The sequence below is a fragment of the Heterocephalus glaber genome, unplaced genomic scaffold (assembly GCF_053883595.1).
Source record: "Heterocephalus glaber isolate CG9 unplaced genomic scaffold, H.glaber_assembly_v1.0 deba00001509, whole genome shotgun sequence".
Taxonomy (NCBI): Eukaryota; Metazoa; Chordata; class Mammalia; order Rodentia; family Bathyergidae; genus Heterocephalus; species Heterocephalus glaber.
In genome coordinates, this window is record NW_028258325.1 from 58,017,687 (window position 1) to 58,044,394 (window position 26,708).

General features: G+C 35.8%; 1 protein-coding gene across 8 annotated transcripts in view; it reads right to left on the bottom strand.

Moving 5' to 3' along the window:
* Positions 1 to 26,708, bottom strand: part of LOC101711537 (transmembrane protease serine 11F) — a 92,772-nt gene that overhangs the window by 10,381 nt on the left and 55,683 nt on the right. For 4 of the 8 annotated variants that reach the window (XM_087187725.1, XM_087187724.1, XM_087187723.1 and 1 more), the window contains 9 exons: positions 25,839 to 25,957; positions 19,167 to 19,323; positions 18,554 to 18,600; positions 11,346 to 11,413; positions 10,124 to 10,287; positions 9,659 to 9,697; positions 7,867 to 8,068; positions 4,089 to 4,348; positions 1,871 to 2,013 (listed from right to left, as the gene is read on the bottom strand). In XM_087187725.1, the coding sequence (XP_087043851.1) occupies positions 1,871 to 2,013; positions 4,089 to 4,348; positions 7,867 to 8,068; positions 9,659 to 9,697; positions 10,124 to 10,287; positions 11,346 to 11,413; positions 18,554 to 18,600; positions 19,167 to 19,323; positions 25,839 to 25,957 (1,199 nt within the window). Of the gene's footprint in view, positions 1 to 1,870; positions 2,014 to 4,088; positions 4,349 to 7,866; positions 8,069 to 9,658; positions 9,698 to 10,123; positions 10,288 to 11,345; positions 11,414 to 18,553; positions 18,601 to 19,166; positions 19,391 to 25,838; positions 25,958 to 26,708 lie in introns of those variants that run through there. The other 4 variants (XM_087187728.1, XM_021262276.2, XM_021262277.2 and 1 more) reach the window with 2 other exon arrangements.

Genomic DNA, 26,708 nt, shown 5'->3' on the forward strand with positions numbered 1-26,708 from the left:
CTGGTTCTGTTAATTGCTGGCTACATGACCTTGGGCAAGATATTTTACTTTCCTATGTCTCTTTCAACTGTTTTTTTAATGTACTCTTTTATCAACTATTCATTGAGTTCTTATTATGTACAGTAGGATTTTTATGGGTATTAAGGATACAATAATGACCCAAACTGAAAAGTCCCTTATGGTTAAAATTTAAGTTAAAAAAACCCAATATTAAGCCCCAAGCAAATGCAAAATTACAACTGTGAAATGTACTATGGAAACACACCACAGGGGAATCTGACTGGTCAGGGAATGTAACTTGGTATAATAAAGCTGACTGCTGAAGGAAGATGACCATAAAAAGGAAAGTGGGGATGAAATATGTTCCAGGCAGAGGGAAAAGTACTGCACATGTGTTGTGACATGAAGGAGCCTTGTATGTGGAAAGGCCTGCAGGTGGCTGGGGCTTGGAGAGGAAAAAAGAAGACAGAAAGGGGAAAGTGGGCTGTGATGAGGTGGGAGAGGTAGAGGTAAAGTGGACCAGGTGAAGCCCTGTGGATCTTGGGCTTGTTAAGAAGTCTTTTGATTTTTATCATAAGGCTTAAAAAAGTCACTGAAGCATTTTAAGGAAGGATTAGACATGATCAGATTATCTTCTTGTTAGAAATAAATCTGACCTTTATTTGATAAACCCACTAAAATCATAAAAGCAATAATGAGGCAATAAGTAGTAGGGCTAGAAGAGTTGTCTGATGGGGGGAGGAAGGAAGCAAAAGGGATAAGACAATGGAATAATGGTGATGAAGAGAAGGTAAAAATCCATAAGATCAGATAATCATCTGGATATGGAGTAGGGAGAGAAGGTTGGGTGGAAAATTATTACACACCAAAGGAAGACAGTATTTCAAAGGAAAGGAATGGTAAGCATTATTAAATGCTGCTAAAAGGTGGAAAAAGAATACAATTTAAAATACTTGTTGGATTTTAAGAGCATAGATGTCATTAGAGAGCTTGAAAAAGCTATTTTGGTGAACTAGCAGGGCAAAAACTACATTGAAATGGTTTGAGGAATTAATGAGTATTAAGAAAACTGGAATTAATAGGTATAGAATCTTTCCACAAATATTTGATAGTAAAAGTGTGTGTTGGGAGTGAGGTTAGGAGGTAACATAAAAAATATATTCAGGGACCCAGGAGTAGATCAAAAGTGGGGAGAGAGGGGAAGAAAGGGAATGCTGGTCCAATAGGAAGATGAGAATTTGAGATGGAACAGTTTTTGATGCTAGGGCCCAGTGTTTAAAAATGAGATTTGAGGTGGCCAAGGAAGAACAGAGTTCACTGGAGATGAAGACGTCAAGAAACTAGAAGTCCAGCATTTCCACCAGCCAGTGTTAATCCTGCAGCTTAGGTTTAGGATAGGAAACTATTTCAGGTGTACATATTAATACAACTGAGGAATGAGGGCCTAGGGAGTTGGAGCATGAAAACAATTTGTGTAAGAGGTGATGAGAGAGATAAATGACATGGTCTACAGAGGACAAGTTTCTCTATCCTTTGGTTTTTTAAAATTTCATTTAAGAAAATAACAATGGATCATAAAAGTAATTGTGTGAACCAAAAATAGGGACAGAATTTAATTTTCTAATTTATAAATAGGAATAAATATAATACCTTTTATATCTCATTATATTAAATAAAATACTGTATAAAAAGTGCTTAGTTTTTGTCTTGGCACACTGTAAAAACAATACAATAACATTTGTTTATTAAATAAATTTAGATCTAGGTGAATTTGATGCCATTTTTTTCTTCCAGGTAAAATATATACCAAACTTAGAAATAGCTAATGGTAATGTTACTTTTAAAGTTTTGACCTTGACTTTGCACTTACCTTACACGCATCTACTTTTCCTTCCATGAAGCCAGCACACAACATCCCTGGAGTTATCAGACCATCATATACATCTGTTCTGTTGCATACATCAGTACCTATGGTTTCTACCCGGGCTTGCCGAAGTTTATTTTGTGTAGGTCCTGTTACACACACAAAGAAATAAACAATGTATATATCAAACAGAATTGTAACTAAGACATAGAAGGGAGGTAAGTGATATATTTCTAGGAGCAAAAGCACAAGATTAATTTCTTAACTTTGATTATCCCTTAATTTCATTTTCTACATTTGTTAGTCACTTTCCTTGCTGTGACAAAATACCTGAGAAAACCAATTTAAAGGAGGAAAGATTTATTTTGGCTCACAGTTTGAGAGGTTTCAGTCCATGATTAGCTGGCTCCATTGCTTTGGGTCTGTGGCAAGGCAGAACATCATGGCAGCAGTAATATGTGGTAGAGCAAAGCTGCCCATCACACAGTAGCCAGGAAGCAGAGGGAGAAAGAACTGGGGACATGATATGGACTCCAAGGACTGGGCACCACAATGTACTCTGTTTAATTAGGTCCTATCTTTTAAATTTCTGGGATTTCTCAATAATACCATCAAATTATAAATCCATTAGAGAAGTAATCTACTAATGAAGTTAGAGCTCTCATGGTCCAATCATCATGCAAAAACTCACCAGCTGAAGACCAAGTCTTTAATACATGACCTTTGCAAGACATTTTAGATTCAAACCATAACAATCTCTTAAGTTTGTGCATGCAAGAAACCCTAAATATTCATGCCCTAGTTTTATATCATATTGTTGATCATATATCTATACATTATGAAAAAATATTATGTATGTGCCTCTTTATGAGCTCATAACTGATCTTGTCCAACTGGCACATTTTCCATATAAGGAAATCAAAGCCATGGAAATTTATTGATTTATCAAAAGCTATGTAGATAGAAACTAGGACACAGTTGCCCTAGTTTATTCTATAGCATTCTACTTAGGGATGTCTTGTAGCATGGAAATGAAATGAATGCCCATGTGTGCCAGCAGTCTAATGCCAGCACAGAACAGTCTGGGTTTTGGAAGAGGGTGCTGCATACCTGACTATTGTAAGGGATTCTGGGTTTGGCTGTTGGTGAATATTCATGAGGTAGCAATAAGGGGAGAGAAAATAAAAAGAAACAAGAATCACAAAGCTATGTTGGATAGGCATGGGACATTTTGAAAAATTTTTGTGTTAGCAGAATTCTATCAAAAAAGAAAGAATTAGATTAAGATATAATAGCATTTGGGGCTGGGGATTTAGCTCAGTGTTGCCGTTGCCTGCACTGCAAGTGCAAGGTCCTGAGTTGGATTCCTGGTAGCAAAAAAAAAAAAAAAAAAGAAGATATAATAGCATTTGTCTCTGACTTCCTTCAGGATACCCTTTGGAGGACTTTAGGTATATCTTATTTTTTACTTTACAATGTTTAGGTAATCCCTCTCTTTAGAGCACAGTAAAGCAATACTTAGAAACATAAGGCTCCTATTTTCAATTTTTAAAATTCTTAGACCTAATTTCTTATAATATCCTTAAGAGGTATGATAGAGGAAAAATGCTGATTTTATTAATGAAAAAATGAAAATTCTCAAAACATTCATAACCTATTTTCATCTTTATAACCATCATAAATTCTCATTAAAATGATGGATTAAAATAAAGGAAAAAGGTGAGTTGGGGTGGGGAGGGGTGGGAGGGGAAATACATGTAAAACTGAGATGCCATACATATATATTTTTTCAATTCCCCAAAATGAATGTAATTATGTATTGCAAATTTATACTAATAAAAATTAAAAAATAAAAAAGAGATCGAAGTTTTTGCCAAAAAAAGATTGATTTAAAGTATATGCTGATTAAAAAGTGTTTATTTACATTTTAGAAGTACACAATTATTAATTAGTTACTCCCTGTCTGTTCTTTCTTCTATTACTAATACAGTCTGTTCTTTTCTTCTGTATTAACCTGTCCCTTTTTGTATCACCGCCCCAACTGAGAATTCAGAGACACAGACATCATTATTTTACATTTTAACCCAAGATGCTTATTCTGCCAGGGCCACATACACAGAGACATTGTCAATATTTTTATGAAAAGCTTAAGATGGATTCCCTAAAACAGCTTGTTCAAATTCAAGCATTCAAGTACTAAGAAAATTAGATTTAAACTACTTACCATCATCTACAATGGACCCAAATCCTGTGACAAATACACTTGTTTTAGGTGGCAACTTCATAGATGAATCTGGAAGGCAAACTCTCTGAACTACATTTGAAAATTCAACTCTGTTAGTGAGCTGAGCCAAAGCAATGTCATTATCATTTGTATCTCTATAGTAATTTTCATGAACTATAATTTTTCCCACACTTCGTTTTATTGCGGGTGGTGTTATAGTTGTACCAAAAGTAGCAATCCATTGACTTGGGTCTTTATTCCTATAAAAAGTAAAAGAGTGAAATTCATAATGCTTACTTTTATCCTTTAAAAACATTAAGACTACATTTCTCCCCAACTATTGGAATTATGCTCCTGGAAGACCCCTATGATGAGAGAATTTATAGGACTTTCTGAAAAAAAAAGATTTCTTGTGACTAATTGCACTTAATTGTGTACAATTTATTAATTGATAAGATTGATTTCCAATTTTTTAACTTTCAATTTTAAAATTACTGGCTTATTAGGAACTCTTTTGGTTCCTGTTTTTCTTTAATTTCAATGAAATATATAGAAAGTAATTCTAATTTGTTGTAGGTCATACACACACTAAAAAGCATTTTTGTTCTGAATTAAATCTGCTATTCATTCTTATTTTATGACTCAGTTGTTGGCTTTTGTTTACTGGATTCTATGGTGATTTTTTTTTTTTTTTTTTTGGTACCAGGGATCGAACTCCAGTCCTTGCACTTGTGAGGCAGGCGGCGGCACAACTGAGCTAAATCCCTGGCCCTTTATGGTGATTTTTGAGGCTAAGTGTAATTTGTGTACTTTGCAAGCCATCATTTCCACTGAATTGTTGATCTACTTATGGCCACACCCCTCCCTGATAATCAAAGGCTAAGTGGCCCTAACTGGAAGCATAGCCTCTACCACCCTTTTAGCCAGCCTGGTCAATCCCGCTTACCAATTCTCCCTTTACACAGATTACTCTCCCAGAAGGTCACATCGCAGGCAAATTTTTTCTGAAGTCTACTTCATTTTTTTTTTTTTTTGGTACCAGGGATCAAACTTGGGACTTCCACTTGAGAGGCAGGCGGCACCACTGAGCTAAATCCCTGGCCCCTACTTCACTCTTTTTAGAATTATCCCCATTAAGAATGACTGGAGACATATAGAAACTTAAAATTCTCTGGGGGAGGGTAAATTGTGTAGAAGGAAATAAACAAGATAATTTAAAAGGGGATTTCCTCTTTCATGAGTGATTACTATGTTGGTGAATCATCAACTTTTAAGAATAATGAAAGCCTGAAGGTCAGTGGTTTTCTAAGTACTCTCCACTACCCCAGGGATGAGTACAAAGAACCCAAACACAGGAAAGGGCTTCCTTCCTCATCCGTTCTACTTATTTATATAGTGAAAGAAGATTTTATTGAAACCAGGAATCTTAGGACTGTAGCATTCATGTGGAATCCAGATACTAGAAAATAGAATTCTGGGAAGCTATAATAGAAAATAAGGAGCTCATGAGCTAAGAAAACAAAATAGAATTATCCCATCCCTTTATGCTTTGTCAGTGAGAGAGGAAACTTCACAAAATGGGGCCACCCAGTTCAACATACTTCATGGATAAGGATGTTGAGACCCAAAAGTTCAGAGGCTTTTCCTGGTGAGAGTCATTCCTAGCCAGTTAAAATAAAAAAGATATAGTCCAGATCTCCTAATATCACATGAAGAACTTTTTTTTCTACCCTAAACTCTTTCACGAAGACTGAGATAATTTTTCATAGACATAAAGGTGCCAAGATTTGCCTTAAATGTAAGATTTGAAATAAATTGATTTCTGAATTAAAACTACATTTACAAAAAGTTGAAGATTATTTGCCTAACAGCTATATTGTCTTCAAAATACTCTTTTTCCTTTCACATTAATATATCACACTATGGCAAAGTCCCAAGTTCGATCCCCGGTACCAAAAAAAACCCAAAACACAAAAAACAAAAATATATCCCACTATGAACTTACATGAAATTACATCATTCCGAAAACTGAATCCTTCTTTGCCAGGATCACCACTTTGCCCAGCTCTGTTGAATTATGTCTCCCATATTAAAAAAACCAAAAACAAACAACTACAACAAAAAACCAACTTCCTCTGACATAACAACCACATCAATTGCCAAATTGCTCTCCCTTCTCTCATTCAAAATTTCCTTAAAAGTGTTTAAACTTACTTCATCCAATCTTTCTTCTCCTCTGTATTGAGTCCACTATCATCCCAATCACAATATCAAATTTTCTCTTATCAAAGCCACCTGAAATTTGTACTTTATTCTGCTCAATGGCTAATTCTCAAGTAGGTCTGCCAGCCCACAAGAATTGCAATGGACCCACTGAAACAAATATTTTAATCACTAAAGCTTATGTTCTTCAACTAAACTTTAAGTTGGAATTCTGCTTTTATTTAATTTAATTTACATAAACCAGAGATAAGTTGTAAACTAACAAGAATGATACAAAAACAGAAGTTTAAAGACTGAAGAATTATGTGAATATGAATAAATCAGAGAGTCCTAACAAGTGAGTGGGACTCAGATTCGCCTCTGAGGCATGATGTTAGTTTTTTTTGGATTCATAAATATATGTTAAATGAGCCTCTTCTCTAGTAAGCAAGTGATAATTATTTTAAATTCATTAGGTCATATTCATTGCATCCCTATCCCATAAACAATGGAATCATTTGGGCTGTTACTCATAGAAAGATGATAAAAATCTCCCTGAATCATCAAGGTTGGGCTGCTTTTGAAGAGTCTGTGAAAAATGCCACTGGCCAGGCAGAGGGGCTTTACTCAGAGGCTTTGCCTATTGAGACTTTAAAGGAAATGCTTTCTTTACCCTAATGGTAAAACCTTAGGGGTAAAAATATGGTGTGTCCTTCATCTGGCTTTACAGTGGGTTTGTATGTGACTGTGTATGTGAATTGACACTACTGAGTCATGAGAGCTACAACCAAGACAGTGGTCTTGCTGGGTTATATATCATGTCTGCCATACTGTGAAGGCACTGCAACAAGGTAAGCAGGCCTCTCTTGCCTTCCACACACCTCTCTGAATCACACAAGCCCATGGGGCATCTTGGATATTGTGATGAGAAGGGCAAGCTTCAGGAGGGATGTCTATGATATTTTTTATTTGTAAAGTAATAGTGGATATTGACAGTGGGAAGTTGTATTAATTAGGGGAAAAGGGAAAAAAAATTAGAGGAAAAGGGCAAAACTAAGTGGCTGATTTGCCTCTTTTTTTAATGTCTGTAATTCTTTATTAAAAATACTGCTGTACACGTAAAAACTAAAGCCAGGGTTAAAGATGAATAACATATATTGGGATCATGACATTAGAACTTAACACACTGGTGCTTTTTAGGGAAGTTGATTTTTAGGAAAGAACCAAGATCCAAAGCAAATGCAAGGGTACCCTCAAAATATTTACAATGAAGTAAATAACTAACAGAATTTTTTTCTTTGTTTCTTGACTATGTGGAAGAAATTAAACTTGTTACAGGTATAATATTCTTTATACTAAAATAATCCATGATACAGTAGTAAAGATAGCGCTAGTATCATGGCAATAGAGGAAGTATATGGTAAAAATTACCAATGATAACTGTGTTCAGGGACAGAGTGGGATCCACGCTGAGTGGATCAGAGAATAGGCTGGTGAGACTGGCTCTTCCTGTACCCTGAATCAATGGCAAGAGAGAATTGGGAAAGGATTTTCCAGCCGTCCCTGGCGGACTTACTTCCGGAAGCAGTGAGCGGCTGTGAGCAGCCATGTGTTGCTGATGAGGCTGGCTCCACACTGGTGGCCTGCCCCGATGAGCTGCAGGCTGGCCTGCCATGGCCACTCCCCATCCATAGCTGTTTCCCTTCCCTGCACAATCCTCTCAGTAGAGGATGACGCTGGTAACGGCATGTTTGAAAGTGTCATTCTTATCCCACAGCCTGTCACAGAAATTCATGTTAGTTTGTCTGGAAAAGGAGGAAACAAGATCCTAATTTGTATCGGATAGTGTTATTTCGAAAAGCATTGCCCCAACAATTGCCAGCACTCAGCCTCTGAAGTTATTATTTATGAGCGCTGCTGATTGTAGTGAGGCTCAGAAGAGCCTCTAACATTTCTAACTAACATTTCAAGGCACTCACTCCAAGTTTGGCTTATGTTATAAAGCACATATAGATGGCTAAAGTAAAACATGAAATCATAAATGAGCTTAAATACGGCAAAGAAATCTATTCTGGGAACAGGAAAGATTTGTACATAGGGAAATGTACATTGAGTTATACTGAGCAAGGATTCCACCAAAATAGGCTTGGGCTTTTACAACTAGCAATGGCGAGGATGATAGTGTGGAACTGTTTGAGGGAAATAAGCAAAACTGAAGTGGATCAGAAACTAGAAACTGACACAAATTGGAGTTATCATAAGTTCTTAAGTCCAGTGGGAGGTCCAGGTCAGGAGCAAACCCACCAGCCTGGTGTATCACGAAACTTGCAAAACTTTCAGGTTCAGGGAATTGCTCCCTCTGGCAGATTCATTTCTCCATGAGCTGGTGTGGCAGTGCACCCAAACAGCACATCTCTTAAGGTTCAGAAAGGATTTTTGATTTTGTTTTGAATGTTTTTCAGAATTTTGACTTTTCCTTCATCAATAAACATAATTTACTGAGTATCAAAATGTATAGATCCTCTGCTAAATGCTTTGGATACATTTATATATTTTCTCAAGTTTTTAAACAAGGAAACTAAGCCTTGGAGAGGGAACACAGATTGCCAGAGGTCACCCAGTTGGTAAGAGACAGAGGGGGACATAAAATGAGGACCATCCACACCCAAGCCAGCTGAGACCTTACTAATGAGAGGAGGCTCAACATTGAATGTAGGGGAGGCTTTGCCTTTGACATCAGTAAAGAGAATCATTTTCAGTCTTAAATTAATGATCTTCTCTTCATCTTCTAAAATTTGATAGTCTAGTTTAAAAAAATTCTTATTCCCTAATTTCAAATCCTCCATAAGTTAGACTTTAAATCTACCTTTGAAAAGATTTGAAAGTGTCCTTACAACATTTTAATAGGCATATATTTGTCCATAAAAGACCCAAAATATGCTTGGGTGTAGGGAGGCAGGGTTGTCAAAGACGCAGAAAATATACAAATCAGATATTTCAATAAAATGGAAGAAAACAAAAAATTTATGAAGAAAAATCATAACTCCTTACCATCTAAAAGCACTCCCCCAAATTGTGAGAGGATATTAAAACAGAAATATTTAAAGGGAATACTAATATAAAATCTAGAGTACTGTGTAATTTTTAACCATATTTCATAGGCTATAAAAGATAATTATGTTTGGCATGGATTTGTAAATCTAATACTTTAGATACTAAAAATAATAAAAAAATACAAGGAGTAGTAGTTTGGTTCATGAAAATATAAATGAGCAAAAAAGCTTAAAAATTGTGCTTTCAATTCCTCTGTGTCTATTTTTATTAATTTATAGTGCAATGGAGAGTTAATTGTTGATTTTGGAACTTACGACTGTTGAGAAGATTCCTCATCTTTCTGCTGTCAATAGCTAGGATGAAAAGACAAGAATTAGTTGGCAGAATTATATATTCATTTTTTCGTGTTATTTTTGTTCAAATTGTCATTGATAGAGATGTTAAGTATTTGAAGAATTTAAATTATAATTACTTAAAGTATCCATGCTGTAAAACAGCATGGAATTTTTCATAACCAAGTAATATATCAATAATCCTCTACTCTGATTTGATACTTAGCTCAAATTGTAAAATTTTACTTGAAAATAAAATCCAAGAATATTTTATTTTTTGATTTTGCTTAGGAAACAGTAAAGGAGTTTAGAAAATTACACACTGATGTTTATCAGTGATGAATTCTTAAACTGTGAGAATACATTCATCTAAATATTATGGAAAATGACAGGGATTACAAGCAAAGGTTTGTAAAAAGGCATATTAAAATCCAAACAAAGACTTACGTGTGAGTCTAAATGATGGTTTACTTATAGTCAAAGGAAACTGGTTGATCTTCAGACTTTGGTATAAAGTCCTTTCAACTATCTTCCTGATTCGTTCAACACTATCACTGGATGGGTACCGGAACATCAGCACCATAAAAATGTTCACGCCTTCTTCATATGGACTGAAAGGCAAAACACAGGCAAACGGTGCCATTTTTCTACTCACAAACAGCTTCTACCTATTAGGGCTCATTCAATTTAAAGAAACATATGGATGATGGACACCAAGATTTTAAACTCATCTGTAGATAAAGGAATTGGAATGGATGTATAATGATCAGGAGTTGTTGGAAGCACTGGAGAAGTAAAGGCAACATGCTAGAAAAACTGGATAAGGTATAGGCCTGAAAAAATTATCTTTTGCTCTTCTCTAGTTCACAGCTCAACTGGTTTGGTAGGAGATGTTCATAAATTCACATTTGACATGCACTCACAGTATTTATTGTTTAAGGCTTTTTGAATAGAAGTTGTACCTGAGGTCATTATTCTTCAGAGTGATATGTAGGGACAATTCTTTTGTTTACCAAACCCAGTGTCTTTTGTCTCCTGAGCACAGAGCTAGACTTCATTTCTAGCCTTTCTTCAAGTTAAGTGAAATTCTGTAGTGAACTGTGGCCAATGAGATCTGAGCAGAAATGAGGTCTCCCCTGAAAACCTCTGAAACCTGGCCCTGAAAAACCTCTTCTATCAATATCCAGGCTCTTGCTCTTGCCTTGTCTGTCAACCAGAAGCAGAAGGTCCTGCAGTGATTCCACCCATGGCCCACCAGCACCTATCTCTCAGCCTCCACTTCTGACCCTTTGAATAAGTCCTGTCCCATGGATGTGAAATATACCTTGGTTGTATTGAAGCACTGGCATGTAGGCATTTGGTGATCAGCCAATAATTGAATCATTAGGGAAAAGAGCTTAGAGAGGGAAATCATTTCATTAGCGATGTCAATGGCACCATCTTCACCCTTCCGGCAGCTTTTCAATCTACTATCTGAGACCTTCCCATCAGCCAGCACTTGACATCTACTGTGCATGAGGAATAGTTAGGTAGTGTGACCTGTGTTGTTTAAGGCCTGTGAAATGTCTGTGTTTCTGGATGTGTTTTCTCAGGGTAGTTGAGCAATCATGGTGATTAAATACTTCATCTTAACACAATTGAGTTGAAGTTACAGACTAGGTTTACATACCTTAATTTGATAACATGAGATTTGATAAATCGACCTCCTCCAGAAGAACGTCGAAATATCCTAGACATCTGATTTAAAATATATATATTAGTCTTAAGAGAAATATTAATTAATCATTGTCTTATCTAGAAACATGAGGCAAAGACAAGATTTTCAGTTAAGTACCCACTACATAAACTGGCTTTTCACAGTGATGATACTAAACCTGGGCTCTAATCCTATCAAGAAAATTATTCAACCTTGCTAAGCCTTTGGAAAATGGGATAACAAGAATCTCTGCCTCATATTGTTGATTGGAGAATGAAATAAGATTATATCACATTTTTCACACCTTCTCTTGCATCTGGAAAATTGTAGCATCAGTTTTAGTTATTGACAAGTGAGTGTGTGCTATTTTTAAGGCAGCATCCTTATTTCCAAAAAACCCAAAACAACAACAATAAAAAAACAATCCTGGTTGCTGCATCATTTTTGAAAGTCCAGCCCACTGTTAATAACCATATCTGTTGATTCCTTAAGTGGTGACGCCCTCACTGAGCTGTGTGAGGCACCATGTGATGACCACTGTCCCTTGGCTCTGCCGCCACACTTTGGTACGAGGATGGGATGTTCATTTCACAACGACTTAGATCATCAGCATTTCAGTCCTCAGTTTTCCAGTCTGAACTTTTGAAAGATTCTGAATGTTCATTGAACTGATTTCCTGAAGGGCCCTGATTTCCTACCAGATGCTTAGTTGACTGTTAAGGCAGAAGAGTACTGGACTGAGAGTCTGAAGACAGAAGTTACAAGCATGGTGTCCACATAGGTTTATATGAGGTTCTCCTCTGAGAATAGGGAATATTGCCTATTCCTCCCTCTCCCTGACTCCTCTAAACCAATAACAACACCAAATAGATTTCACCTCCTAAATGGCCTATCCACTTCTCTTGCTATGCTTTAAAATCAGCTTCTCAGAAATCCCTAGCTTTTGTCCCTGCAGTGGTTCCTTCACAATGCTAGAAACCAATGATATCCCTGAAATACAAACCTGCATATATTACACTCCCTGTAGCTCAGCTCCCTCAGTGCGACCACAAAAATCTTACCCCTTAGCTGACTCTGGCCTGGTTCTGTCCTAACTTTGAAGTAACAGTTTCTCTCTCCCTCTCTCTCTCTCTCTCTCTCTCTCTCTCTTTCTTGCCCTCTCCCTCTCTCTCTCCCTCTCTCTCTCTCTCTCTCTCTCTCTTCCTTTCTCTCTCCCCATGTTTTATGAACACTTGTTTGGACTTTCACAGGCATTAATATACACATACCAATAAGATTAAGTGCAGGAACAGAGAAATAAAAACAAAATAAAACAAGATCAGCCATTACACTTTATAAGACAATGAACCATTTTCGTAGACAAAAGATATTTAACATAAAAAAATAATGCTTGCATCATGGGAAATCAAATTTACATATTAAAAAAATCATTAACACATGAATGGATAAAAATGTGGTATTTATACACAGTAGAGTGCTACTCTGCCATGAAAAGGGATAAATTTGAGTCATTTGTAGGAAAATGGATGCACTTTAAAACCATAATGTTAAGTGAAGTAACTCAGACACACAAGCTTAAATAACACATCATTTCTCTTATATGAAAAATTCAATATTTATATATATATATACAGTGTGAAATGAAAGACATAATATGAATAAATAGAAAAAAAAGATACTATAATCTAGTGTGAACAATGTATTTAAAAGTATACCTTGGGCCAGGTGAGGTGGCACATGCCTATAATCCCAGCACTTAAGAGGCTGAGGCAGGAGGATTGCTGCAAGTTTGAGGCCAAGCTGGGCTACATAGTGAGTTTAAGTCCTGCCTGAACCATATAGTAAGGCCTTGTCTCAAACAAACAAAAACAAAAACAAAAAAATGCAAAACTATACCTTGACTTAGTACATGTTTTAGATGTCCTTTGGCCTTTTAGTCTGGTTTTCAATCTGTATAATGAATCTGATGCTGGAAAAATAAATGATGGGTGGAGGCGGGGGAGGAGGAAATGAAATGTGTTATGTACATGTACCAATCCCCTACAGCAAATGTAATCATTATGTACTGCAAACATGTACTAATAAAAGTAAATAAAATTTTAAAAAAGGAATCCATGATAGAGTTAATAGAGAGTCTGCTTCAAGTTTTATAAGAGCTATGAGAACTTTCCCTCCTTAGACACCTAATTGTGGCTGTAATCATTTTCTGGAAGCTTAATTTATATTGATTTTTTTCTAGCAGGAACTCAGTACATACTATGATACTCAGTTCAGTCTCTGTTCATGGCTCAAACCTTAGATTTTTACTAGTAATTATTCCTTTTTAAGAAATACAGTATCCATGCAGATGATAAAAGTATTCATTCACTTTAAAATTAGATCTGATTGCAGTCCTTGGTTTGTATTCCAACATTAAAAACAAAATATCCAAAACAATATATGTGCCATAGCTCTGATTATGCAGCCTGTTGCCCACCCACTTACTGTTTTTGAGCTCCACTATACACTTTTCCTCTGGTCAGAACTGTGTTTAGATTAAGTCCTCGAGAAAGGAGGACTTAGTAGTTACTGGATGCATGAGAGGAAATTCTTTTTAGTGTCTACTCCAAAAATTAAGTCAGGCAAGTTTTGCAGATCTCCTACTATTGTCAGGGAAATGTGAATAAGAAGAGTACAAATATACAAGAAAATGGATTCCTTCTCCCTTTCCTCCCAAGGAAAGCCTTCTGCTAATTCAAAGAGATTTTCTTCCTGTGATTTCTATACATATTCATCATTCAAACCATGCACTTTGATAATTATACACTGTACTATGGCAGCTCTCATGTCATATCATGTTGCTATCTAAGATTTCATTTCCATACATAAACAATATTATAAACTCCTGTGAGGCTAGGGCAGTGCTGTGTTGACCTTGGCCTCCAGAGAGCCTTGTACTCAATAGATGGAAAAGAATATTTTCAGTAAAGATTGATTCTCTAGTAATGGTTAATCTTAACCAACATTGTTTAAAAATACTTTTTATTTCCCTTTGTGACTCTTTCATTATGCATGTCCTCTTCCCCTTTTGTCATTTATTTAACACAGTCAGTTAGGAGTCTCCTAGGTTTAATTCACTGTGACAGACACTGGATAAAGAGTACTGAGAAAAAAGTAGTAAGCCCTCACCTTGTACAACAGAGACACATACAGTGACAAACAAAAAGACATTAATTACCAGAGGCTGTCAGTGGAGCAAAATAATATAGGAGAGCAGCTGGGGACTGGGCTGGAGAAGGGTTCCCTCCTCAGATGATGCTTAAATTAAATTTGAAGGAAACAGCATAAGAAAGCAAGGTCACAGGGCAATCTTCCATGTGGAAGAAACAAAATTTCCCAAGAATCCAAAAGAAGGCCAGTAAGCGTAGGCACAGTGAACAAAGACAGTGTCCAAATCAGGGAAGTGGTTACAGAAAAGCACATGGGTGCTTGGAGGCTTGATGAGAAGATTAGATTTTATTCTAAATATATTTGGTAGTGATTTATGCAATTTTAAGCAAACGAATAATAATTCATTTACTAAAGATCTTTTTTATTTTTCTTTTTTGAACCAGTCTAGCTATGTAGTTAAGGCTGACCTTGAACTCACTATGTAACCCTGGCCTGGGACTTGCTGTGATCCTCCTGCCTCAGCCTCCTGAATCCTGATATTACAGGTACAGCAGTGTACTCAGCTCAAAAGAGCATTCTGATTAGAATATTAGAGGGCTTCTGAAGTGGAAGCAGCGATAACTATGATCGCCTCCATAAGGAATGATACAACTAGGTCCCAAATGAAAATAATAAATGCAAGGCAGAGATATGACCTGTGGATGGATTAGACATGATGATAAGGGAAATGTATATAAGTAGGTGGACAAAAATATCATTTGCTGAGTGGGAAAAAGCAGGGATGAGAGAATGGGAAAGGAAGCAATTTCCAAGACTAGGATATAGATGTGATAGCTTTGAGAACATTGAGACCTTCAGGTGGAAACATCAAATGAACTGCAGAATGGATGAGGTGGTTCAGTATCGTCCATATGGTTCATAGGGAGCTGCACACACCCCTTCCCCACTCACACAAGGGGAGCACAGTTTCATCCTCCAGGCCACTGTGGTTAATACACAGAGATGGACATATGTTCCAACATTGTCCAATCAGACAACATGTTTGATTCTTCAGACATCTCCTTAAGGACAGTTATGGAAAATTCTCTTTTCCTGCTTCAGTCACTAACCTAGAAAAATGTAAAGATAGACTACTAGCTATCATATTTGCCATGTGGAGAATTAAAAAAAGGAAGAAAACACCTGAGAACATTGTCTTGTCCCCTAAATCCAGCCATATCTGAGGCCAAATGAATTCCTAGGTTTTCCCAATCTTCTCATTATGTTTTTATCGATGTACCTCCAATTTGTTTGTTAACTGGGTTTCTATTATTTGCTGCCCAAGTGTGCTATTGTGGGAATACAGGATACTGTATCATGTACTGAGCCTGCAAAGAAAGAGAAGCAGAGTCAGGATCATGCCCTGGATGATCTAGAGGCCCAGGCTAATGGGATATAGTGTTTGTCATGCTGCATATGGAGCAAATCTGCATTTCTTTCTTTAGAAATGTCTTAAGAATCTAGATTCACTTACACGATGATGAACTGTGATGAAAGAAGAATTGCAGCATATATTTATTCTCTACCCACACTGCATTTAGTGGGTGGGTGTACCTGTCCCTCCCTTCTCTAAATTGACTGATAACAGCTCACACCTGCACTTCTCCAAGGCTTGCCCTGGTCTGACCTGAGTACCTCACTGCCCTGGGAAGTTTGGGTAGCTCTGTTTATGATAAGATAAACAGCCCCACCCTCTGCCTTCTACAAAGAGCCTCAGGCTCCGAGGGTCTCCTGCACAAATCAGGCTGAGGCTGCACTTTTGAAACCTTATCTTTGTTTAGTTTCCTTCTTTGTTCTTTCCTGCTGTTTCTGCTTCCTTACAACATTTTTTTCTGAAAGTTCTTGGTTAAGAAATCACTGAAAAGAAACTTCAATCATAGATTCTGCTTTTTGGGATCCAAATAATACATGTATAAATTAGCTGGAGCCACAGAGGGCTGTGTAATGCATCTATTTCAGTGTTTCCTTTGTTTTGGAAGCTCTGTTATCACACATCCCTCATTTTCAGGAAAGGTTCAGCTTCTAGCTATGCAGAGATTCAATAAGCTGTACTAATAAAAAGTAAAATTAGAAAAACTTAGGAAAAACAGAAAACAAAAAATAAAAGTAAAATTTGTGTCTCTAAGGGAGTTTTTGTATTACAAGTGTTATTTCCTTGAAATAAAAAAAGGAAGAAAGAAAAACCCCTTAAAGATGGTCCTTCAAACTATATTGTAGTTTTAGAACACAAAGAACCCCACAGAAAGGGTTTCAGTGGAAGCTGTTGTAGAGACAGGTGGCATTGTAAGTAGAGAAAAGACAGGATAAAGGCCTCATTGAACTTTATTAAGATCAACAGGGAAACTTGCTGAAAGTAATTTCTTCCTCTATGACCAAAAGCAGTTTCTACCCTGACAGGTAGACTCTGCAGTTAGGGTAATTAAAAAGACAAAGGAGGGAAAAGCTAGCTAGGCTTGGGAGAGGCGCCAGGCACCACAATTACCAGGAAAGCCTGCTCCCATCAGCCACCCACAAAATACAAGGGTGATAAGGAACAGCTACCTAAGGACTCTTATTTAATATGAAAGACATGCACATGTGCACACACACACGCACCTACAAATATACACATGTATGTTCTCACTTTAATATCAGTATAATGCTGCACCAGATACACACATGTGCACATGTCCCCTTTACTTAATCATTAAGTAAGCCAGCTTCTTAAGCAACTTACTTCATTTATTCTTTACAAAGGGACAGAAGGAAACCAAATGGCCAGAAGGCCTAGGTTAGGATCAAAGACAGTCAAGGCAACAGATCAGATGTAGAAAATGCCCACCTAGGGGATGGGAAGACACCCATCCCCAATAAGACACTTATCCCCAGGGATAGGACCTCTTGCAAGGCTTTCAGCTCTGAAGCCCCCTGCCATATCATGGTAGCTATTTATCCTCTTTCTTTTCCATCTTTTCTCCCCAAACAAACCATCCTTTGTTATACTAAACTTTTTTTAGTACTTTACTGGAGCTGGGTTTAGGATCACTGGGAGCTGCATTTTCAGCAGAACAGTGGCATGGCATGACATGGTGTGGGGAGCTGTCCACCACTGGACATAACACTATCATTGAAGCATAAGGTTAGAAAAAAAGGGAGCCAACTTTTGTAAACTTTTGACACTACATATGCTTCATGATAGATGGGAGTTATGGGAATTTCCCAGTCTTCAATTTGGAAGTCATCTACCTACTCAACTATAACTGTCATAGCATAGTATTAACTTTTTATATTAGTCTGAACATTTATTTCTACAGTAAAGTCAATGTATCACAGAGGGCATGGAAAACACCAAAACTTCTATTTATATTTATTTTTATTTCAACAAACAAGTTTCTATAGCTTTAAAATGTGGAATCTTTGCAGGACTGCAGTATTCCCTGAGATTCCAAGGAGATGGAGACCAGGCTGTGTTAGAATAATGCCTAGCACAGTGCTCATCTTAGGGCAGGTACTCAATAAATCTTTTGTGTTTTGCCTCAAATTAAATAGTCATACTTTACTCCTTAATTTTAAAATAATCAAACCAGCAATTCTCAGTATGAAACCAATCACTATTTGTTTTAATTATTACAAACCCTACCACACATGTGGCTGTGGGTTCAAGTGGTCTTTAGAACACAGAAAGATGCTAGAAACAATAACTATTTCTAAAATTTTTGCTGGACAGCCATGATTTAAACTATTAATAATTTGTTATATTAATAAATAATTAAAGATGGATATAACACTTTACTATCTTCCTCGGTCACCAATAAGCATAAGACATTTTTATAATGTCCAGTACTTGACAGAGTCCTAGAGTATAGGATTATTTAAAGATCTATTAAACAAAGAGATGAACAAATTAATTGAGGGGTTAATAGCATAATGGGTTGATGAATAAATGGAAGAATGAGTTATAGGAAACGCTTTTTCATTGTCATCTTCAATAATCATGAAAGCCAAATCCTTACTTGTTCATAGTGGAAAGAATCTTTTAAAAAATATGAAAAGCAGCTACCTAAAGGAAGAGTAAAAGAGAAAGAAATTAGTAACTAAAATTGAAACAATATGTGATGCTTTCTACACTTCAGAAAAGATATTAACCAAATAGTTTCTGGTGATAAAAGATAAGGACCAATAAATTATTTTCACTGTAAAGACACTGGAATCAACTAGACAACTCTTGCTTGATTACTATGGCCAACTCTTTATTGTCTTTTATGAAAGTTAAAGTAGAATGAGAAATTATAAAGAGAAGGGAAAACAAGAGTATTCAAGAATATGGAGGTATTGGTATGGATAGACTGATTTTATAAACTAAGAAATTTTGAAATAGTAAATTTAATGACAAGTAAATGAGGGGATTTTGGCTCAAGATGACAGACTTGACTATATGCCTCTCTTTGTTGATGATCACATTAAAATTAGTTGGATACAAAGATAGAGAAAAATTCATAACCCTGACAAAACTAAGATTTCTTTAGTAAATGAGATTGAGTTCATGTCTTGAATTCAGCCAATTAAAGAAACTTAACTGAAAAATAATTTATGGGAGAATACATAAATTAGATTAGAATTTCTTACCCTCAGCATTATCAACTTTTTGGGCCAGATGGAAAATTTGTCTTGATGTCAAGATCCCTGGTTTCTGGATACCAGATGCCATTAACAGACTTCCTCCCAGTACGATAACAAAAATGTATCTTTCCTTGCTAAATGTCTTCTGAGGGACAGAATTGCTCTGATTGAGAACCAATAGACAACACTATGAGTGGAGAGGACTCAGCCAAGGAAAGAATCTATCTGGTCTAAAAATGAAAAACAAACAAACAAAAACAAACAAAACATAAAAGGCTCAGTACTTGAAAGCACCAAGTACAAAAAGAAGAGGAACTAAAAAGAGAGATTACAAGAGCCAGTCTCTTTTACATACAGCATTAAAAATCAGTAAGAAAATAATCAATGAAAAGGATCTCTTTGAATAGTTCTTAATGAGTTTTATGTCATAAATTCTAGGGAGAATAAAAATTAAAACTTTTCTTAGAAAAATGCACATGCACACATATAAGTACATATATAGTTTTTCTTAGAAAAATATGTCCCCCACATATATATATGTGTGTATATATATATATATACATATAATATAATTTTTAATTTCAGTAAATGCAACTGAAACATTTCGGTAGACCCTGGAGTTAGTCTAAGCCCTGAAATAATTATCCTTGTATTTATTTGTATGGCTGTCTATCCATCTACCTATGTAAACACTCACCCACCTATCTCTCTATCTAGAAAATGAGATCTAAAGATGCTACAGTCATTGTTCAGACATGCATATCTAAGGTGGTACCCTAGTTTACTCATTATGATTTTTCTACTCCTTATGCCAGAAAAGATATTATATAGAGAGTGTTCTTTTGTACATCCCTGTCATTCTCATAGATTTTCTTCTTAAATAGTTATTTCTCCTTATTCCTATAAATGTATCTAGATATATACCTATAAAAGATTGCTTCAGTCCACATGTTTGGTGATGAAACACTTGAATGTGTTGGAACCATGCTAAAGGATTCCTGTGGTTATTTGTTGTGGTTCTTCACACACCTTTGCTGACTCAAATAGAGTGAAATAGTGTCAGCTGCTGCATTTTCAGCCACTTACCTCATTATGTTCTTAAGCAAGAAAATATCCTTGCTAACTAAGTAGCAAACATTCCTCTACAGGTGAAGTTTAAAGGAAATGTAGAAGTCATATTATCATTATTTGCAGATGACATGCTGCTCTACATAGAAGACCCCCCAAATTCACCAAAAACACTTAGAATAAATAATCAAATTCAGAAGTGTAGCAGGATAAATATTAACACACAAAACTCAGGGTCATTCTTGTACACAAATAACCCACTGAGAAAAAAATTAGGAAAAAATACCATTCAAAACAGCACCAAGAAAAATTAAATACTTAGTAATTAACTTAAGGAAGTAAAACACCTCTACAATGAAAACTACATTACTCTGAAAATGGAAAGATATCCCCTGTTCCTGGATAGGAAAAGCCAATATAGTCAAAATGGTCGCACTTCCAAAATTGATCTAGGGATTTAATGGAATCCCGGATCAAAATACCAACATTCTTCACAGAACTGGATAAAACAACCCTAAAGCTCATATGGAACAAAGAGAACCAGAATAGCAAAACCAATCATGTATAATAAGATCAAAGCTGGAGGCATCAAAATCCTGGACTTGAAGTTATATTACAAATCTATAGTAGTAAAAGTAGCATGTTACTGGAACAAAAACAGACATGTAGATCAATGGAACAGAAGAGAGGATAAAGAAACAACCCCAGGCACATTCAACTATTTGATCTATAACAAAATGGCCCAAAACACACACTGGAGGAAAGACAGCCTCTTGAATAAATGGTGTTGGGAAAATTGGCTGTCCACATGCAGAAGACTGAATCTAGACTCATATCTCTCAACATGTATTAAAGTTAAAATGGATCAAAGAACTAAATTTTAAAACAGAAACACTTAACTGGATGGAAGACAAAATAGGTAAAACTAAGGAATCCACAGGTGTAAGCAAGGACTTTCTGAACAGAACTCCAGTTGCACAGGAAATAGTATTGAGAATCAAAAAATGAGATGATATCAAATTTAAAAGCTTCTGAAGAGCAAAAGAAACAACCAATAAAGTAAAAAGAAAACCAACAAAATGGAAAAAAATGCCAGATATTCATCAGACAGAGGACTAATATCTAGAATATATAAAGAACTCAAAAAATTAGACCCCAGAAATTAAAAGACCCAATTAAAAAGTGGGCATGTGAAATGAGGAAACAATTCTCAGAAGAAGAAATACAAATGACCAATAAATACATGATGAATGCTCAATATGACTGGCCAGCAGAAAAATGCAAATTAAATACTGAGATTCAGTCTTATTCCAGAAAGGCCATCATTAAGAAATCAAATAATATCAAATGCTTGTGAGGCTGTGGGGTAAAAGGAACTTTTTTACATTATTAGTGGGAATGTAAACTAGAAAACCACTGTGGAAATCCGTATGGAGATTTCTCAGAAACTAAAAATAGAAATTCCATTTGACCCAGCTATTCTTCCTTGAGATATCTTCACAAAAGAGTTAAAGACCTCATATTATAGGGATACATGCATATTCATGTCTATAGAGGCATAATCATAATAGCTATGTCTTGTTAGTGGCCTATATGTTGATCAACAGATGAACAGATCAAGAAAATATGGTATTTACACACAATGAAGTACTACTCTGCCATAGAGATAAACTTGAGTCATTTGTAGGAAAATGGACATATCTTTTGAGACCTTAATGTTACGTGAGATAAATCAGACACACAAGCTTGAGTATAGCATGGTTTCTCTTATATGGGAAATTCAAATTATAAATGAACAAAGTAAAAGATAATAAGAAATCAGGAGATAGATCTTTCTCAAATGGGAAGGAATCAAAAGATGGAGGTCAGGGAGGAAGGGCAGGGATGAAAAGAATTCAGATGTACATGTGCCAACTCCTTGCAAGGAATATAAACAATATGTACAGGGGCAGGGATGTGGCTCAGTGCTGCCACACCTTCCTGGCAAGCGCAAGGTCCTGAGTTTGATCCCTGGTACCATAAATACAAACAAACAAACAAAATTATGTACTAAAAAAGCAGTAAATTAGGTAAAAACCCATTATGTACTTTAAAAAAGCAGTAAATTGATAAAAACTTAAAGTTAGGCTCAGAGCGAAACTTCTTCAGACTTGTGGTATAACATGTTAGTTGTCTTTCTGATCATAAATGGTGATCAAATAACAACTGACTTGAAAACATATCATGGCTCCAAAATAGAGTGGATACCAGTGAAAAGAATTTAACTTATAAGACTTTTAAGGAAAACAATTTAAAGGTTTATTAAAATACATCAAATAATTTCTAAATAAATGAAGATATCAATTATTTCTACACCAGTCTCTAAATTTGATGTAAGTTAAATCAAAACCCCAATATGAAGAGATATCTTTGTTCATATGTTCCTTAGTATTTTAAAAAAGGGCCAACATAGCCAAAATACATGAGAAGAAGAATATGATAATCCTAGGTGTTCTCTGTTGAATGGTGGCCTACCTCTTAATCCAGGAATCTAGGAATGTGACCTTATTTTCAAAAATTACTTGGAGATATAATTAAATTAAGGAAAACCACCATAGATTATTTGGGAAGGCTTTGAACCTGATGATAAGGGCCTTTATCGGAGTAGAAAAGCAGAGAGAAGGCTGGGTAAAGATGGAGACCCGTAAGAGAGAGCTTCTTTTTTATCCAGCATTAAGTCAAGAAATGTTGGACTGGCCACAAGCTAGAATATGCAAGGAAGGATCCTTCCCTAGAGCCTTTGATTTCTTGTTTCTGGCCTAGAACTAACTGTTAGAGAATAAATTTCTGTTGTTTTTAACCACTTACTTTGTGGTAAGTTGCTGTGGCAGCAGTAAGAAACCAGTGTAACAGGTACCAATACTTACTTTCCAACTATAAAGGCTAAAGTGTTGTGGGTGGCATTGACACATGAAAAAAATGAAAGGTGGCCAAGCACAGGAGGAAAGTCCAGCAACATCTCCCAAGGAGATGGCACAGATCAGCTGGGAGGGACTGACTATCCAATAGTAGTGCTAATAAAACTGCTTATATAGGGGAAAATGAAGTTGAATCTCTAAATCAAAAACACATTGAAATATCAACTCTATATAAGATAAGTCTTATGCAAAACTCCTACCAGCAAAAAACAAAACCAGGAATTTTCTGAAGGATCAGAAATGATTTATTATAGAAATATAAAGGACACTGATAAGGAAAGAATGATACTTCAACTGCTTTAAAATTCAGAACCTCTGTTCACTCGAATTTATTATAAAATGAAAAAAGAAAGTGACAAATGGAAAATAGACCAATTAAGTACATAAAATGGATAGAAGATTCATTTCCAGGAAAATGTGTTTCTAATAAAATGAAAAGAAAAGAGACAAAGATGCAATAAGTAATGGCCCCAAATCATAAGTAAGAATTTATAGAAGATGAAATACAAATGATTACCCATTGATGAACACTTAATAGTCAGTGAAATGCAAATCAAATCCATGAGATCCTGTAATGCATACTCCTTGCATGGCAACACAGAAAAGTCAAATTGATACACTTTTTAGGAGGACGTAGATAATCATGAGCTCTCTTGTGCTCTTCTAGTAGTTTGCAAATGTTTATATACACTTTTGAAATAGCTGTTCAAAATCTGCTTGAGTCTGAGCTGGGCTGGTGCCTCAGTGAACCCCTGCTGGTTTTATCACCTGGGGAGGCTCCAGCACATGAGTTAGGAAACAGGTAAGGATGTTCCTTAGCTATGAAAAATGCAGACAGATGTTTGCCAACCATGAAATGAGTTAAGAAAGTAGTGTATCTCTACTACAGTAGTCTACACAGAGGTGAAATAACTGAACTCTAGTTTTAAAAATGGAAAAATCTTGAAACCATGAGGGTGAGTGAATAGATGAAATTGTAGGAACAGAGATTATAGGCAGGAAAAAGGATAAAATAGGACCTCATTAAACTTTATTATAGAAATCAATAAGAAATCCTACTAAAGGCAGTTTTTGCCTCTGCAGTTAGACTTCAGCAATTAGAAAGACAAAGGTAAAGAAAGAGAGAAACCAGACCGGGGGAAGGAGCCAGGTTACATAATTCATTTTCTTATGAATTTAGTAGCAAGAGTGGACAGGCAAAACAGGAAAGTCGCCAGGCACATGAAAGACTGTGGTAACCAGCCCCCACTCTCACTGGATAAAATACAAAGGAGACAAGGGGCAGTCACCTAAGGACTCTTAGTTAATATATAAAAGACACACATACTTCGACACATATACTTATATTCTCATTTTAACATCACTATACCCTGCACCAGATACACATGTCCCCTTTAGTTAATTTCTAACTCTAAGCTGCACTTCTATGAGGCTCCCCCTTCCCACACTTATCCATCACAAAAAGGCAGAAAGGAATCAAATGGCCAGTAAAACTGGAGACAGAGGGCCAAGGATTTAGCTCAGTGGTTTCACTGCCTGCTGCGCAAGCGCAAGGACCCAAGTTCAATCCTTGGTATCAAAAAAAAAAAAAAAAAAAGTGGAGACAGAGGTGTCCTGGTTAGGATCAAAGACAGTCAGAGAGCAATCAGATGGCGACCACTTCAAGGTGTCCCTATGAGGGATGGGAGGAATCAGTAGTCCTAAATAAAAGCTGCTCTGGACTAAGGCTTGTAGGTATTCACCTTTCCAATGCCTGCTACTCTTCCAGAGTAGCTCTCTGTCTTCTCTTTTTCCTGCTCTTTTCCAAATAAACTGTCTTCCTTTTTTTTTTAAACTCTGCCTCTTTAATTCATTACTGGACTTGAGAGTTTACGATAATGGTAGCTGAGTGTTCCAGCACAGCAGTGGCATGTCATAGCGTGGTGTAACCCCTTCATCAGTCATGACAAAGTCACACAAGGATATGATATGATTCTGTTCACATAAAATTGAAAAGAAGCAAAATTATGCAGTACACTACATAGGGAAACATATAGGAAATAAATGATTAAATGAAATTCAAAATAGTTTTTAACCTCTGAAAAAGAGAGATGAAAGAACATACTTTAAATTAGGTGGTAGGTTCTTGGGTACTCATTTTATAATTAATCTTATAAATGAACAAAAGAAAAATTAAATACCAGGGAACATCATTGTGAAATTTCAAAAACTGAAAAAACTGTTGAAAATGTGGGTGATAAACTTGGTCAACTAATTGGAAACAATTTCTCATCAGCCCTATTTACTAAAGTAATAAAAATGAACATCATAAATTTCTGAAAAAAAATTATTCTCAATTTAAAGTTTCTCATCCAGACTCTCAGTTGAGTGAAACAGTAAATAAAATATTTTTCAACATGAAATAATTCAAGAAATTTATCTCCCATGAATTTTTTGTTAGGTACTTAAGGACATAACACACCGTACATATGAAGAAAAATATATGATTCATGAAGCAGTGGATCCCACACCTGGGGCACCACTGCCCTAGCCAGTTCTACCTCTGAAGTGGATCTAGAGCCCAGTAGTGGAAACTGTAATGTCTAACATACCCACATTCAAAGCACTGCAGAAAAATGTACTCAGAAACATGTGCATTTTCTATTGAGCTTACCATTCTTTCAATCTGATGACTTCTTTCTGTAAATTCTCTTGAGGATTTCATTCCATAATTTTCTTTGTATTTGATGTTTGTGACTTTAAAAGAGGCAAGGTAACAGAATGCTTTATCATCTGAAAGGTAAAATAAATGAAAGATCCATAGTTAAATGTAATCAATTATTTGTCCCCAGTCATGCAATATATATATATGCAATATATAATGCAATATATTTCCATTGAGTACAAAACTACTGTAGACACTATAAAAATATTTTGTAATTTTATTATTTCAGTCAGCCAGAAAAAATTCAGTTTCCAAAAGAATACTTAATTATTCAGGAAAATGTTCCTGAATATATTGACATTTTATAGAATTGGACATCCAATATACAATGGAAGTGAATATTGAAAGCAATTGCTGAAAGTTATGTAAACATGATCTATTTCCAAAAACCAATTACTAAACTAGGTATGTAGCACATATACACTGTAATATGTTGCTATATTGAAAAAGCTTTAAATTTTTTTCTATACTTTTACTAAGATTATTTAAATAGATGTCTATATGTATTATTTCAGCTTTCTTTTTTGCCCACTCACTTTTAATTCTCTGTAATCTACTCTTAACCTACCTCTAAAACAGCCATTGTTAAGGAACACAGTTGTAATATGCTCTGTGTACCTTTTATGGTTTTTTTGTTTTAATTCGTTTTTTTCAGACTCAATTATATGTTTAGAAACCCCAACTTTAGCTTTACGAAGATATCTAGTTTTATTCCTCCTTTTGTGAAATTTCTCATTAGCAATGAAAAGCTCTATTTCTATCCTCAATTTTTGCTTCCTAAGGCTTAAGTTCTTATCCTTCCAGTGGCCATAATATTTC